A 17,128-nucleotide genomic window follows, 5' to 3' on the forward strand; every position below is an offset into this window, starting at 1 on the left:
GTAATACATGTTTCTTAATGTCAAATACTCTATCGGGAACTGCCAGTTATCTGTTGGATAGACTTCTCTTTTACACATTTTTATATGGATTAATTCTCCTAGGGGAAAAAACTTCTCAAAACGTGATCTGCTTTAGGTATTTTCCTAAATCTTTGACCCACTGTTCATAACAGTATGTACATCTCCACACACACATACTCACACACATATGTGTGTATATATATATACATACACACACATGACAAATGCAAAAATAGAATAGTAATAAAATAACCACTTATCACCCACTTTAAGAAACAGACATTTCTAATATCTTTGAAACTTCTTCCCAATTATAGCTTAAAAAATTATTAAAGCGTTTTTTAAAATACAGAAAAATCCAAGAGAAAAAGTTGCTTACAGTCACCTATTTACTTAATCCTATTGACATCAGAAATACTAATGATATAAGTAAGACATACGATTTTTAAAACATATAAAAGAACAAAATTAACAAAAGCTGCCCTCTCCTACCTTATCTAGTCCCTCTTCTAAAAGATAGTTGTTAATAATTCTTCATGACTCCTCCTAGAAAATAAAATTACATGCATTAATATATTTGTGTATATACTAATAATAAATGTCTAGTAATGAGATTCTTGGATTCAAGAGTATGTGCAATTTTTAATAGATGTTCAGTTGTCCTAGGAAATTATTGCACCAACATGCGTTTCTGTGTCTAAATATAGGAAAAAGGGCCCAGCACGGTGGCTCATGTCTGTAATCCCAGCACTTTGGAAGGCCGAGGCGGGTGGATCATTTGAGGTCAGGAGTTCAAGAAACCGGCCTGGACAACATGGTGCAACCCTATCTCTATTAAAAGTACAAAGATTAGCTGGGTGTGGTGGCTGTCACCTGTAATCCTAGCTACTTGGGAGGCTGAGGCAGGAGAATCACTTGAATCTGGGAGGCAGAGGTTGCAGTGAGCCAAGATCCCGCCACTGCACTTTAGCCTGGGCAACAGAGCAAAACTGTCTCAAAAATAAATAAATTAAATACATACATACATACATACATGAAAAAGATTTTGAAAGCACCGGTAAGAAAAAGCAGTGGCATTGTCTTCACTTCTTTACAGTGCAAACTCTTAGACACTAACGTGTAAATGTTATGTTCCCTGTAGCCCCTGACCACGGAGGCCTGATTTCAAAGATGTTACCTGGGCAGGACAGAGGACTGTGTGGGGAACTTGAGCAGAATTTGTCGAGGTGTTTCAAATTTCATGAGAAATGCCAAAAATGTCAGGCTCACCTATCTGAAGGTAAATACTTGCTATTTTTTTAAATTATACTTTAAGTTCTGGGGTACATTTCGTCATAAAGTTTCGATGCCACAAAAGAAATAGCACTCGAATATAAAATTTTATTTTTAATTCTCAGCAAGGCAAGTTACTTCTATAGACGGTTGCACCCTTACAGATGGAACAACGGTGAGCGCGCACTTCGACAAGGGAGGGGAAGGGGTTCTGGCCCCTGCTGCTGTGTCGTTCCCCTATTGGCTAGGGTTAGACCGCACAGGCTAAACTAATTCCGATTGGCTAATTTAAAGAGAGTGATGGGGTGACTGGTTTGGCGGGAAGAATGGTTACGACAGAGCAGGTAATTGGAATTAGTCAGGGTGAGTAGGTACTTGGAATGGGTCGGGGCGGCGCAGGTAATCGGAATGAGTCCAGGTGGAGCAGATAATCGGAATGAGTCCGGGTGGAGCAGGTAATCCGAATTAGAGTGAGTAGGTACTCCGAAAGAATCGGGGCAGGGCAGGTAATCGGAATGAGTCGGGGCGGGGCAGGTAATTTAAAAAGGTTGCTTTAGGAGGAAATCAAGTTTAAAAGTAGAAGGCAAAGAATTGAACATACTGACATATTGATTGATGGAAAAGAAATTCAAAACTCATATCTAACAATTTTTTTAGGGTTTCTTTAGTATTCTGGACAGAGGACAAAATCTCATTCTCACAAGCATGGTGGATTCATTTGCTTTCCTCCTCCAAGCACTTTTTTGCAGGCTCATTTCCATGTGGGGGCGTTCAATGTAGGTTTATAACCTGTTTTTTTTGTTTTTTTTTTTTTTGTTTTTTGTTTTTTTTTTGAGATGGTGTCTTGCTCTATTGCCCAGGCTGGAGTGCAGTGGTGCAATCTCGGCTCACTGCAACCTCCACCTCTCGCGTTCAAGCAATTCTCCTTCCTCAGCCTCCCGAGTAGCTGGGATTACAGGTGTGCGCCACCACGCCTGGCTAATTTTTTTGTATTTTTAGTAGAAACGAGGTTTCACCATATTGGCCAGGCTAGTTTCTAACTCCTGACCTTGTGATCCGCCCACCTCAGCCTCCCAAAGTGCTAGGATTACAGGCATGAACCACCGTCCCCGGCCCGGTTTACAAACTTTCGTTCTTGTGTGTGTGTGTTTTTTTTTTTAAATGATTAATGACCAAACACTACTGTGCGCAAAAGAAAAACCTTGAGCAAATTAGGGCAACTCTTTCCTTCTTACCGCAAAAAAAAAAAAGAATCCCCGCCTCCAACCATGAAAGAAACCTTTTCATTCTGTAAATCAGTGTTTAGACAAGTGAAATCTTTTTTTTTAAGTGGCATTGGCTCTCTCCCATTGGTGGGTTAATTAACTAATTAGCATTTAAATTGGGAAAATGGCTTCTCCTTCCAAACCCCGGGAATCCTTTTCCCTCTCAGAGTGGCCTTTCTAGTTCCTTCCCCATTTAGGAAATCATTCTCCCTTTCCTCCATCCCTCCCCTCATTCCCTTTTCCTTCTCGAACTAAAGTCACTCCTCCTACCCCACCAGGGCCAAATTACAAATTTTCTTATATAAAACAAGAGCTTGTGATTCCTATGCTTCTGCATTTTATCTCACTAAAGCCCTAAGGGAAGGAAATTTTTAAAGTGTGGCTAATGGCTTAGAGTTGGAAATTGGAAGATACAGGATGGACAGAAATCAATATGTCAGTAAATTCTACAACACTAGCTAGAGATTTTGGGCAAGTCATTTATGCTGTCTAGGCCTCAGTTGAGTAATGTGTAAGTAAAGGACCCAAGATAATCTCTGGGTTCTAACAAAATTCTTCTATAAAACAGTGGTCCCCAGCCTTTTGGTACAAGGGACTAGATTCGTGGAAGACAATTTTTCCAAAGATGGTGGGGCAGGGGGTACGGTTTGGGGATGATCATCAGGCATTATTCTCCTAAGGAGCGTTCAACCTAGACCCTTTGCATGCACAGTTCACAACAGGGTTCGTGCTCCTGTGAGAATCGAATGCCTCTGCTGATCTGACAGGAGGCGGGGCTCAGGCAGTCATGCTTGCTCACCTGCCGCTCACCTCCTATGTACAGCTCCCTTCCTAAGAGGCCACAGGCTGGTACGGGTCCATGGCCCAGGGGTTGGGGACCCCTGCTATAAAGGATGTTCAGAAAAATCAGATTATAATTCGTTTACTACCAAGTAATAGCTCTTGTGCCCTTAACTTCCCACAGTGAAGACCGCTGGAGTAATTTATATCAACAGAAAGAACAAAAAGCATAGTCAGTGGAAACTCCTGTCCCTCCCTTGGCTTTGTCCCCTCAATCTAACAATGAGCAACTTGCAACGAATTTTGCTGTTCAGAGAAAAGGGAGAATGGAATTGTTACAATCTTTTCTGTCACCTAGGCTGGAGTGCAGTGGTGTGATCTTCGCGCACTGCAACCTCTACTTCCTGAGTTCAAGCAATTCTGCTGCCTCAACCTCCTGAGTAGCTGGGATTACAGGCATGTGCCACCACACCTGGTTAATTTTTGTATTTTTAGTAGAGACGGGGTTTCACCATATTGGTCAGGCTGGTCTCGAACTCCTGACCTCATGATCCTCCCACCTCGGCCTCCCAAAGTGCTGGGATTACAGGCGTGAGCGGCCGGCCAAGAAATTGTTACAATCTTAAACAACATAATATCCTGAACATATTTGGCTTTTAAAGTATCATTAGATACACCACAATAGTAGTAAAGGTTACCTTTGGGTTTTAAGATTAAACATGATTTTAGCCGGGCGCGGTGGCTCACGCCTGTAATCCCAGCACTTTGGGAGGCCGAGGCGGGCGGATCACAAGGTCAGGAGATTGAGACCATGGTGAAACCCCGTCTCTACTAAAAATACAAAAAATGAGCCGGGCGCGGTGGCGGGCACCTGTAGTTCCAGCTACTCGGGAGGCTGAGGCAGGAGAATGGCGTGAACCCAGGAGGCGGAGCTTGCAGTGAGCCAGGATCGCGCCACTGCACTCCAGCCTGGGCGACAGAGCGAGACTCCGTCTCAAAAAAAAAAAAAAAAAAAAAAAAAACCATGATTTTAAAAAATACTTCTTTCTGTATTTTCCAAACTTTTAACCATAAGATATTCCTTGACTTAGGATAGGGTTATGTCACAGTTAACCCATCATAAGTTCGAAAAATTGTAAGTCGAACCATTGTAAGTTGGGGACCATATGTACATGTATGCATATATAATATATTAAAAAGTATTAGGCTGGGCGCGGTGGCTCAAGCCTGTAATCCCAGCACTTTGGGAGGCCGAGGCGGGTGGATCACGAGGTCAGGAGATCGAGACCATCCTGGCTAACACGGTGAAACCCCGTCTCTACTAAAAATACAAAAAACTAGCTGGGCGTGGTGGCGGGCGCCTGTAGTCCCAGCTACTCGGAGGCTGAGGCAGGAGAATGGCGTGAACCCAGGAGGCGGAGCTTGCAGTGAGCCGAGATGGCGCCACTGCACTCCAGCCTGGGCGACACAGCGAGACTCCGTCTCAAAAAAAATAAAATAAAATAAAAAATAAAAAGTATTAGACATCTTTAAAATTTATTTGACTTTTTAACATATTACTTTTATTTAATCACCTTGCTCAAGGAGCCTGTAAATTACATATTAATATTCTCTATTATGAAATAGGTCTTTCCATTGTGCAAATTAACGCATTGTAGGGGTTCTAAACATCTATATGCTTTCCAACTCAAAAGGAATAAGGTTTCCTTTCTAAATTTTTTATTCAATTAAATAAAAAAACCATGAATTTAATGGAGTCTATTAAATTAGATCATTATTCGAGTAGTTATTAAACCTTTTTAGAGTGGACAACACTCCCTTTCTCTTTCTTTTTGAGCCAGAGTCTCGCTTTGTCACCCAGGCTGGAGTGCAATGGCACGATCTCGGCTCACTGCAACCTCCGCTTCCCAGGTTCAAGTGATTCTGCTGCCTCAACCTCTCGAGTAGCTGGGATTACAGGCACCTGCCACCATGCCCAGCTACTTTGTTGTATTTTTAGTAGAGATGGGGTTTCACCATGTTGGTTCGGCTAGTGGTGAACTCCTGACTTCAAGTGATCCGCCCGCCTCCACCTCCCAAAGTGCTGGGATTACAGGCCTGAGCCACCACGCCCAGCCCCTTTCTCCTTTTTAAACATCACCAGCCTAGGTTCTTATTTCCACTGAATTCTCAGGCTAGTTGGGCTAGTGAGGGAGTCAGGTTACACGGGCCACAGAACAAGAACAAGGATTGTTCTTTCTCTCCCTCTTCCACTTCATTCTCTCTCAGCCTCTCCCCACCTCAGTAGTTGGTCTTTTCTCCCCCTTCTTTTGAAAGCAGAGTCCATTATACAAATGGACTTGTCTACTTCTCCACATCCCTCTTGGGCCAAATTTTCTGCCATGGGCACATCTACCCTGCCTTAGAATGTATATTAGACAATTTGACATCTAGAATGTCTTGTGGCAGAAAAGGTTTTGGAAAGCATTGCTCCAAGTAGCTTTGATTATAAACTGGACCTTTTCGCTGGGTAACCTGAGCAGTTGAGAGTGCTCTTTCTCCTGGCCTGGAGCAGTGGCTCACACTGTAATCCCAGCACTTTGGAAGGCGGAGGTGGGCAGATCACCTGCGGTCAGGAGTTTGAGACCAGCCTGGTCAACATGGCGAAACCCCGTTCTACTAAAAATACAAAAATTAGCCGGGTGTGGTGGCATGAACCTGTAATCTTAGCTACGCAGGAGGCTGAGGCAAAAGAATTGCTTGAACCTGGGAGGCGGAGGTTGCAGTGAGCTGAGATCAAGCCACTGCACTCCAGCCTGGGCCACAGAGCGAGACTCTGTCTCGAAAAAAGAAAAAATAAATAAATAGATAAATAAAATTAAAAAAATAAAAAAGGAGTGCTCTCTCTCCTGAATTGCTGACTCGAGGACTCTCTCAGCCTGTTTTATCATTTGGAAGGTGGGAATAATATATCTGCTTCATACACATCTTTTGAAGATTAAATAAAATGTCTGAAGTATCAGTGATTCTCATTATTCAAGTATTTGTTTTTTAAGTCACAGTTGCAAAGTTATATACAGAAGCAGAGGTTTTTATTTTATTTATTTATTTATTTTTTATTTATTTATTTTTTTTTTTGAGACGGAGTCTTGCTCTGTCGCCCAAGCTGGAGTGCAGTGGCGCGATCCTGGCTCACTGCAAGCTCCGCCTCCTGGGTTCACGCCATTCTCCTGCCCCAGCCTCCCGAGTAGCTGGGACTACAGGCGCTTGCCACTGCGCCCGGCTCATTTTTTTTGTATTTTTAGTAGAGACGGGGTTTCACCGTGGTCTCGATCTCCTGACCTTGTGATCCGCCCACCTCGGCCTCCCAAAGTGCTGGGATTACAGGCGTGAGCCACCGCGCCCAGCCAGAAGCAGAGGTTTTTATAACAGATAAATATACACTTCATATACTGACCTCTTACAAAAATAGTCCCGCTCAAGCATCCCTCTATGTATCATCAACATCTATTTCCTTCTACCCAGCTAAAATAGTTTATTAATAATTCTTGAATGTCACAAGATAATACAGAATAAATCAGATAATACATTAAAATGCACCTGATAATCTATATGCACCAGATAATAGATACAGTATACATCAGGTAATACAGTACAAATTCAATGAAAGTTTAGTGTTGCAAAGGTAAAATGTAAAGAATGTCCTAATGTGCTCCCATACTGCTTAAAATTGTTATTATAAATTGCATTTTATTATAAATATATAAAGAATGATGTAATAGGCCAAGCATGGTAGCTAACGCCTGTAATTCCAGGTCTTTGGGAGGCTGAGGCAGGAAAATCACTTGAGGTTAGGAGTTCGAGACCAGCCTAGCCAATATGGTGAAACCCTGTCTCTACTAAAAATATAAAAATTAGCCAGGTGTGGTGGTGCACACCTGTAATCCCAGCTACTCCGGAGGCTGAGGCAGAAGAATCGCTTGAAACCAGGAGGCAGAGGTTGCAGTGAGTCGAGATCGAGCAACTGCACTCCAGCCTAGGTGACAGAGTGAGACTTTGTCTCAGGAAAAAAAAAAAAAAAATTCTCAATCACCTAGATTGAGAAATAGAACATTACCAAAACAGACAAAGCCCCACTATGTCCCCTTCCACATCACATTCACTTTATCTCCTCAAAAGGAAAGTGCTATTTTGAATTTGGTATTAATTATTTCCTTGCATTTCTTCCTACTCATATCATGTCCCTTATACATATAATATATACACATGCCTATATCCTACATAGCAATGTTTTACATTTTGATTTTTGCATTGTCAATGTAGAACTTTTAACCTTAAAAATATGCTTCATACAGCCAGGCATGGTGGCTCATGCCTGTAATCCCAGCAATTTGGAAGGCCAAAGTGGGCAGATCACAAGGTCAGGAGTTCCAGACCAGCCTGATTAACATGGTGAAACCCAGTCTCTACTAAAAATACAAAAAAATTTAGCTGGGCGTGGTGGTGCGTGCCTGTAGTGCCAGCTAGTCAGGAGGCTGAGGCAGGAGAATCGCTTGAACTCGGGAGGCAGAGGTTGCAGCGAGCCAAGATCGCACCATTGCACTCCAGCCTGGGCCACAGAGTGAGACTCCATTAAAAAAAAAAAAAAATGCATCATACAAACATGAAATGGGCACATGTCTGGCTGAGCGTGGTCACTCATGCCTGTAATCCCAGCACTTTGGGAGGCCAAGGTGGGCAATTACTTAAGGCCAGGAGTTTGAGACCAGCCTGGTCAACATGGTGAAACCCCATCTCTACTAAAAATACAAAAATTAGCCAGGCATGGTAGCGTGCACTTGTAGTCCCAGCTACTCGGGAGGCTGAGGCACAAGAATCACTTGATCCCAGGAAGCAGAGGTTGCAGTGAGCCAAGATTGTGCCACTGCACTCCTGCCTGGGCAACAGAGTGATACTCTGTCTCAAACATAAAAAAAGAAAAAGAAAGAAAAGAAAAAGAAAAAAGAAATGGGCACATATCAAATGTCAATTTGACTATTTGACTTATTAATGAAGGAACCAGCAGGGCGTTAGAGCTGGGTCAAAGGAGTATAAGAGAGACTGGAGTGCTTACAGTCAAGGACAGACAGAATGCTGAAAGATTATGGAATTAGATATAAGTTAGTTAATATTCGAAAAGGCAACTAAACTGTAAATTTTGCCATTATCTTTTCTAACAGACCAAAATAATTTACATCTCTACTAGACAAACATTTGCCACTTTTCATTCCATAATTTACAGGTAATTTCATGGAGTCAGGCCCTAATCAATAGTAAATAGTGAAGACAACAAAGGATCTCTTCCTTAGACCTTGAAGTGATCTTTGGGTCAACCTCTTAGACAATAATTTAGTATGACATTGAAAGGACATGCAAGCCTGGGCAGCAAAGTGAGACCCCACCTCTACAAAAAAATTAAAAATTAGCTGGGCATGCTGGTGTGAGCCTGTAGTCCCAGCTACTCAGGAGGCTAAGGTGGAGATAGCACTTGAGCCCAGGAGTTCCAGGCTGTAGTGAGCTATGATCATGCCACTGCACTCTGGCCTGGGTAACAGAGCGAGAACCTGTCTTGGAAAAAGAAAAAAAAGAAAAGAAAAGAAAAAGAAACGAAAGGAAATGCAACCATTCTTTTGCCTTATTTCCAAGTTCTGGATAATTTTTCTTTCCTAACAATATAAATATTATTACTTATGTATTCTTTTGCAATGTGGCTTTTCACTCAGTGTAGTTTGCAAGGGTTAGCCATGTGGATACGTGCTGCTCTAGTTCATTAATTCACTGTTGTATGTTGGTCTATGTAGGCAGATCACTATTTATTTATTCATTCCCCAGCTGAAGTACATTTGCTTTCAAGGTTTTGCTATTGTAAACACATCTCATACCTTTAATCAAATAATAATTTTGTCTCTTCAATCAGCTTTGATTTACTTTGTTCTAATACTAAACACGCAACTGTAATTATAATTTCATTATTGATAAATATAAACTAATTTCCAAAACATCACAAATCTTTTTTTTTTTCACTATTTACTATGCACTTTTGGTCTTAATTTTAAGTGGCTTCACTATATGTGGTTCTTTTCCTCTTTTCCCATACTGATTACTGGTACTGGACATATACATCCAAAATCAAACAGTAGTGTCCTTTTTAAGGGATAAATGGGATGTGATGTAGAAGGGGCATAGTAAGGACTTCATCTGTTTTGGCAAATGTTTTCTTAATATAGGTGGTAGGCATGTGGAATTTATGACAAAAAGTTCTGTCTCCAGCCCAGTTTCTGTTACATAAAACCATATAATTAACAGTTAAACTGGATCTGGTTTGACACAGATGTAGGCGATATTAGTAATTACTCCAGAACAACAGACATAACTAAAAACTCCCACAGGCAAAAGGGGAAAATAGTGTAAGGGCTGGGACATAAGCCCATGTCGCCCACCTCCAAGTTTCATGGACCTTTTCCTTCTCCACGTTACTTTCTTTGCTAGACTGTCCTGGCGTACCTGCTCTACACACAGAATTAGACGAGGCCATCAGGTTGGTCAATGTATCCAATCAGCAGTACAGCCAGATTCTCCAGATGACCCGGAAGCACTTGGTGGACACTGCCTATCTGGTGGAGAAGATGAGAGGGCAATTTGGCTGGGTGTCTGAACTGGCAAACCAGACCCCAGAAACGGAGATCATCTTTAATTCAATACAGGTAAAGGCGAGACCCAAGAGCAGATACGGAGATGACATGTGCACACCTTGATTTCACTGTTAATTTATGTATTAATTGTATCTGAATTTGAAGACAAGCTGCAGGGGGTATTCATATTTCCATTGTGATTGCCTTCAGGCTGACTTGATTTAACATAGTTCATGGTCTTTAGAAAACAAGAAACTCTATAAAGAAAATCAAGGCCGGGCGCGGTGGCTCAAGCCTGTAATCCCAGCACTTTGGGAGGCCGAGACGGGCGGATCATGAGGTCAGGAGATCGAGACCATCCTGGCTAACACGGTGAAACCCCCTCTCTACTAAAAAAAATACAAAAAACTAGCCGGGCGAGGTGGCTGGCACCTGTAGTCCCAGCTACTCGGGAGGCTGAGGCAGGAGAATGGTGTGAACCCGGGAGGCGGAGCTTGCAGTGAGCCAAGATCCGGCCACTGCACTCCAGCCCAGGCGACAGAACGAGACTCCATCTCAAAAACAAAACAAAACAAAACACACAAAACACTTTCTAATCTAGAAATGGCCAATTCTGCTTAGAGTTATAGGGGTATAACTGATAGAGGTAACCTTGAAGAAATCTGGCCAACGTAGTTTTTAAGAGAGAAGACTTACAAATAAAGCAATTTGAGTTCAAAATTTGACGCTGAAACTTACCAGCTGAGTAAGCTTGGGAAAGTACCTGAACCATTGTAGGCCTCAGTTTTCACCTGTAGTAAAATGGGAATAATAACAGCTATCTTAACATGTACACCTATAAAGTGATTAGTATAGATTTCTTATACAAAACCAGAGCTCTGTAAATTATAGCTCTTATTAGTTGCTGACACAATAAAGCCACTGAGTTATCTTGAGAATTAAACATGTATATGTTACTCTTCACATAAAAATATATTGCCAGCTGGGCACGGTGGCTCATGCCTGTAATCCCAGCACTTTGGGAGGCCGAGGTGGGTGCATCACTTGAGGTCAGGAGTTTTGAGACCAGCCTGGCTAACATGGTGAAACCCCATCTCTACCAAAAACATAAAACATTAGCCAAGTGTGATGGCGCACACCTGTAATCCCAGCTACTTAGGAGGCTGAGGTAGGAGAATCGCTTGAACCCGGGAGGTGGGGGTTGCAGAGAGTGGAGATCGTGCCACTGCACTCCAGCCTGGGCAACAGAGTGAGAGTCTGTCTCAAAAACAAAAACAAAAATAAAAACATATTGCCATCTTAAATTCCACCTATACCATGACTCCCAGGTTCAGTCAATAACTTTTTGCATAATACTCAAGTGACTTTTCTTCCTAAGACATCCCCACTCCAACACACACACATTACCTTAATCTACAATCAGGCTAGTGATTCCTGATGAGTCTGGTATCGAGGGGTTCCCAAAAAGACCCGGATAAAAAAATTACTGGGCAGAGCAATTGAAGATGCAATATTCTGTGTAGTATGTTATGTTGGTGCCCTATCCAGATCCCTGGGGATCCCTTTTACCAGCTCCCACTGGTGCTGGTGCTGCTGCTAACTGCTTATCTCTGAAACTTTCTCCCAAAGATTGCCCTTGGGGCACTTATGCCCCAGAGTTTCCTGCAGGATCAGGCTGAGGCTAATGGTCATCTGAAGCCATATTCTTGCTTAGCTGCTTTCTCTTCTCTAGTTTGCTTTCCTCTCCCCTTAAAAGTCACACCTGAGAGCACTCCTTTCTAAACCATTTCTGTCAGAATCTCAGGCACTGCTTCTAGGAAATTTGACTTACAGCATTCTGTAATCCAGCATTTCCCTCTTTCAAACTACAAAGCTGTGGATCGTGCATGATTTCAGAAATAAGTTTGGAAAGTCACAGCAAGCTCATTAAAAAACAAGGTTAAAAACCATACAAAAAAATAGAATAGGACAAACTAGAAAATATTAGCATGTATTGCATTTCATAAGTCATATGCACATCATGGAATTTCATTTCCATTTGGTATATGTGTATGTGTATAAACATATATACACACATATGTAGACATACGTGTGTGTTTTGAGTCATGCTATCAAGTGTATTCATTACTACAGACCACAGTCAAAGAGTTTTGAAAGCCACTGTTCCAATCCCTGCCAGCTCTCTGATTCTGTAACTCCATTAGATCATACTCAAGGAAGGTAAAGTAATTCAATATATTCGATCATCCTCGTATATACAGACTTTAAGTTTAATGAGGAAAACGTATTGTCTTGAAGAATAAAACTTGAAGAAAAATTTTAGCAGTGCTTTCAACCTTTAGAAATCTACAGTCAGGCTGGGCGCGGTGGCCCAAGCCTGTAATCCCAGCACTTTGGGAGGCCGAGACGGGCGGATCACGAGGTCAGGAGATCGAGACCATCCTGGCTAACCCGGTGAAACCCCGTCTCTACTAAAAAATACAAAAAAAACTAGCCGGGCGAGGTGGCGGGCGCCTGTAGTCCCAGCTACTTGGGATGCTGAGGCAGGAGAATGGTGTAAATCCGGGAGGCGGAGCTTGCAGTGAGCTGAGATCCGGCCACTGCACTCCAGCCTGGGCAACAGAGCAAGACTCCGTCTCAAAAAAAAAAAAAAAAATCTACAGTCAATATTTAGTTGTTTTTACCATTGTCAGTATTTCCTATTCTGTGCTTCAATTTACTTCCATTCTAGTGTCTCTGAGTAACACTAACAGATGTATCTAAAATTCTTTATGCTGATAGCAAAGGCACTTCTATATAAAAACCTCCACATAAAATAAAATTATGGTTTTCAATTATATACTTTTATAACAATTATTACCACTAAAGAGCATTTACTAGGTGTCAGGCAATGTTCTAATAACTTTTTCCATATATCAGACCATTTAATACCCTCAGTGACCCTATAAGGGAAGTAGAATTCTTTCCCCAGTTTTTCAAATGAGGCACAAAGGAGGTTAAGCAACTTGTCTGAGCTCACACAGCTAGTAAATGGTAGAACTAGAATTCAAAGTCAAGCAGTATTTCTCTAGAATGAGTGAACGTAACCACTTTGCTAAACTGCCTGTGAAGTTACTTTTCTCAAAACAGCTCTTATGTCACCATGTAAAGAAAAATACAAACCCATAAAATAGCAAGTGCTGAAGAGAAGCCTTAGGAAAGAAATATGCAAATTCCAGCAAGTGAAAAGGGTTATGGCCCCTGGCTGTATAATAGTTACGTAAGTGTTTACAATTATTTAAACCAAACAAATACTTTATGCCGTTTTTATATATGTTATAGTCACAGACAGAGAAGGGAAAATTTAAAAATCATTCTCTTAAGGTTACATCAAGTTGCCTATCAGTTCAGTTCCATTTAAATGATTCAAATCAAAGTCTATGCACTGGAGAATTCATTAAGAGAGTAACATACATGTTATTCGTTAAGAGTGACATAAATTTTGCACTGATTCTTGCCAAAATCACACAAACAACCATAAAGTGTAAATTTTTAGGAAAACTCAGTACAAAGCTTGGTGCAATGCAATAAAGTTTGTGGCACAGACAGTAATACTCAGCAAACATCCCACCTCCTGTCTCATATTTTCCAGCTCCCCCTGTGGTTAAACATTGCCATGTGGCAAGTTCTGGCCAATGAAGCGTGAGCAAAACTGAGAAGGGTTCTTTGTAGACTGAGACAGTGAAGAGCCTATGTGTGCTCATCTATTCTCTTTTTCTGCTGAGGGCACAAAGAAAGTCATGAATTCATCTGCTACAGCTATGAGATAATGTGCCTCTGCCTACCAGGCTCCTCAGTGTTTACTGGTATGCAGCCCTTGTAACGGACACATAACACGAGCAAGAAATAAATCTTTGTTGCATGAAGCCCTAGGAATGCCGGGACTAATCTGTTACCTCAGCACAGCCTAGCCTATCCTGACTAAGGTGGTATTAAATTACTATTGAACGTGTATTGGGATTTAGTAATCTTTTACTGTGTAATCCTTCTTCTGTAGGTAGTTCCAAGGATTCATGAAGGAAATATTTCCAAACAAGATGAAACAGTGATGACAGACTTAAGCATTCTGCCTTCCTCTAATTTCACACTCAAGATCCCTCTTGAAGAAAGTGCTGAGAGTTCTAACTTCATTGGCTATGTACTAGCAAATGTTCTACAGCATTTTAAGGAACATTTTAAAACTTGGTAAGTAGAGTGGCTGGTTAGGAATGCCTTGTTGACAGGAATAGTTAATTCTCAAAAGGGAAAAACAAAACTTGTTTGAAAATACCTGGAAAATATGTTTAACCTCATTAATAAAGACATGAAAACAAATAAGATGGCATTTTCTGCCTATCAAATTTGCAAATTAAAAAACCCCCAGGAAATCCTGGTAGGAATGTGATGAAATGGGGATTCTCATATATCATGTATTAGTGGGAACATACATTGGTTTTGCCTTTTTGAAAGCTATTTGATTATGCATATGAAGAGCCATAAAATTTCTTTTTGATATGATAATTACACTTCTGAAATCAATCCTAAGGAATAAATCTAAATTTGATGAAAAGTTCTCCCTCCAAGATCTACATTTACAAAATTATTTAAAATATTAAAAATGTTAAACATTATCTTAATGTGTAAAAATGGGACAGTGGTTAAATAGATTATGGCTAAATACATTCAATACATTTTATGAAATGTTAAAAATATTCAAAAAATTTAAATAATGACTTGCTAACTACTTTAACAAGAGCTTTAATATAAGCCAGTCTTGGAGGTAATATTATTATCATCATTTTACAGAAAAAGATCCTGAGGCTCAACGTCCAAGGTCCAATGAACTACTCAGGTCGGAGGTGGTAGAGCAGAATGTGGAGCCAGGTCTCTCTCTGACTCCTTCATCACACTGTACTGCTTCCTGTTAAGATATTTGCTCAAAACATGCAAGATATAAAAATCTGGGTAATATGCTCAATCTTAAAGAATAATTACATTTTAAGTTACTCATAAGGGACCTTGTTAGTAGGTCACCATCAATGTGTAATTAAGCCAGGTGTGACAGGATTTGCTGCCTCTCCCTTTACTTCTGAATTCTGGAGGCCTTTTTTTTTTTTTTTGGTTGTATCAGTCAAACGGCCAACATCTTTTTAGCATCTACTAAGTTTAGATACAGGAACTAGGTACTGTGAAAGAGAAAATGAAAAATTTGACAAGATCCTGTCCCCAAGGAGCTTCCTATCCAACAGGGAGCACAAGACAGATAGACAGACATACACACAACTATAAAGCAAGGCAGGATTTAGCGAGTTCACAGGAGCAGGCTCTGGGAGTTCGGGGGAGGGTCGTTCACGTTCTGGTAGGGAAGAAACTTCTGAGCTGGATATATTCCCTTTCTCACCGTCCTTCTATCCCCTCTCTTCTTCTCCTTTCCTCTTTCCTCTTCCTCCTCCCACTCTCTCCTCTCCCTTTCTTCCCTTTTTCTCCTTTTTTTTCTTTTTCTTTTTCTTTTTTTTTTGAGACAGAGTCTTGTTCTGTCGCCCAGACTGGAGTACAGTGGCATGATCTCGGCTCACTGCAACCTTGGCCTCCTGGGTTCAAATGATTCTCGTGCCTCAGTCTCCTGAGTAGCTGGGATTACAGGTGCACACCATCACACCTGGCTAATTTTTGTATTTTTTAGTAGAAACAGGGTTTCACCATGTTGGCCAGGCTGCTCTCGAACTCCTGACCTTAAGTAATCCACCCACCTTGGCCTCCCAAAGTGCTGGGATTACAGGCATGAGCCACCATGCCCAGCCTCCTCTCCCTTTTCTTTTCTTTTTTTTTTTTTTTTTGAGACAGAGTTTAGCTCTTGTTGCCTAGGCTGGAGTGCAGTGGTGTGATCTCAGCTCACTGCCACCTCTGCCTGCCAGGTTCAAGCCATTCTCCTGCCTCAGCCTCCCGAGTAGCTGGGATTACAGGTGCCCTCCACCACACCCGGCTAATTTTTTTTTTTTTTTTTTTCTTTTTGAGACGGAGTCTCGCTCTGTCGCCCAGGCTGGAGTGCAGTGGCCGGATCTCAGCTCACTGCAAGCGCCGCCTCCCGGGTTTACGCCATTCTCCTGCCTCAGCCTCCCCAATAGCTGGGACTACAGGCGCCCGCCACCTCGCCCGGCTAGTTTTTTTGTATTTTTTAGTAGAGATGGGGTTTCAACGTGTTAGCCAGGATAGTCTCGATCTCCTGACCTCGTGATCCGCCCATCTCGGCCTCCCAAAGTGCTGGGATTACAGGCTTGAGCCACCGCGCCCGGCCCACACCCGGCTAAGTTTTTGTATTTTTTGTGGAGACGGGGTTTTGCCATGTTGGGCAGACTGGTCTGGAACTTCTGACCTTAGGTGATCCGCCTGCCTCAGCCTCCCAAAGTGCTGGAATTACAGGCATGAGCCACCACACCCTGCCATCCTCTCCCTTTCTTAAAAATACATCAATTAATTAAATATATAAATGTAGATACACACACAGGCAGCATCAAAGTGTATAGGTTGGAGAGGAGACTATTCCAAAAAGGGGGACGGCATGGGCAAATACAGCAAGAAAGAGTAGAACATCTAGGTACTGGGGGCGCTGGGAAGTCCTGCTAAACTGGTCCCCTCACACTGTGGGGCCTTTAAGCTTCCCTGTGTCAGGGCACCTCCCCTCTGTGAGTTTGGGTTCCTTCTTTGGTTGCAGGCAACCAAGACCAGCTCAGCTGAAAGAAATGGAAGGATGCTGACTCATGAATCAGAGGGGAAGCTGGACAACTATGCCCAGAGCCAGGCAGAAACGGTCGGGTCTAGAGTCTGGGAGGAGGAAACCCATGGACAGTTGCTTCAGGGCCCAGCGCTCACGGTGAAGCAGCTGCAATTGTTTTTAGTCCTCAGATCACTCTGCTCAAGATGTGACTTGCCAGGAGGAGTCTGGCTGGCCCAGCTGGGACATGTGTGTCCACCTCTAGACCAGGAGAGAGGAGAGTCTTGGTTGACAGTCCCCATGTCTACCTCTTTGTCTAGGTTACTGAGTCATCAACAGATCTCAGTTCAAAAAGTCACTTGTTCAGGGGCAATATACCCTCTTCTACCCATAAACTCTCCCTCCCCTTT

General features: G+C 42.2%; 1 protein-coding gene across 1 annotated transcript in view; it reads left to right on the forward strand.

The window, feature by feature from the left end:
• The window catches only part of LOC105464671 (clusterin like 1), a 28,571-nt gene extending 14,133 nt beyond the window's left edge, over positions 1-14,438 (forward strand). Inside the window, exons 5-7 of the mRNA XM_011712718.2 lie at positions 1,163-1,300; positions 9,846-10,060; positions 14,025-14,438. Of these exons, the coding sequence (XP_011711020.2) occupies positions 1,163-1,300; positions 9,846-10,060; positions 14,025-14,216 (545 nt within the window). The 3' untranslated portion in view covers positions 14,217-14,438. The remainder of the gene's footprint in view (positions 1-1,162; positions 1,301-9,845; positions 10,061-14,024) is intronic.
• Positions 14,439-17,128: the final 2,690 nt, after the last annotated feature.

Source organism: Macaca nemestrina, chromosome 19 (genome assembly GCF_043159975.1).
Source record: "Macaca nemestrina isolate mMacNem1 chromosome 19, mMacNem.hap1, whole genome shotgun sequence".
NCBI lineage: Eukaryota > Metazoa > Chordata > Mammalia > Primates > Cercopithecidae > Macaca > Macaca nemestrina.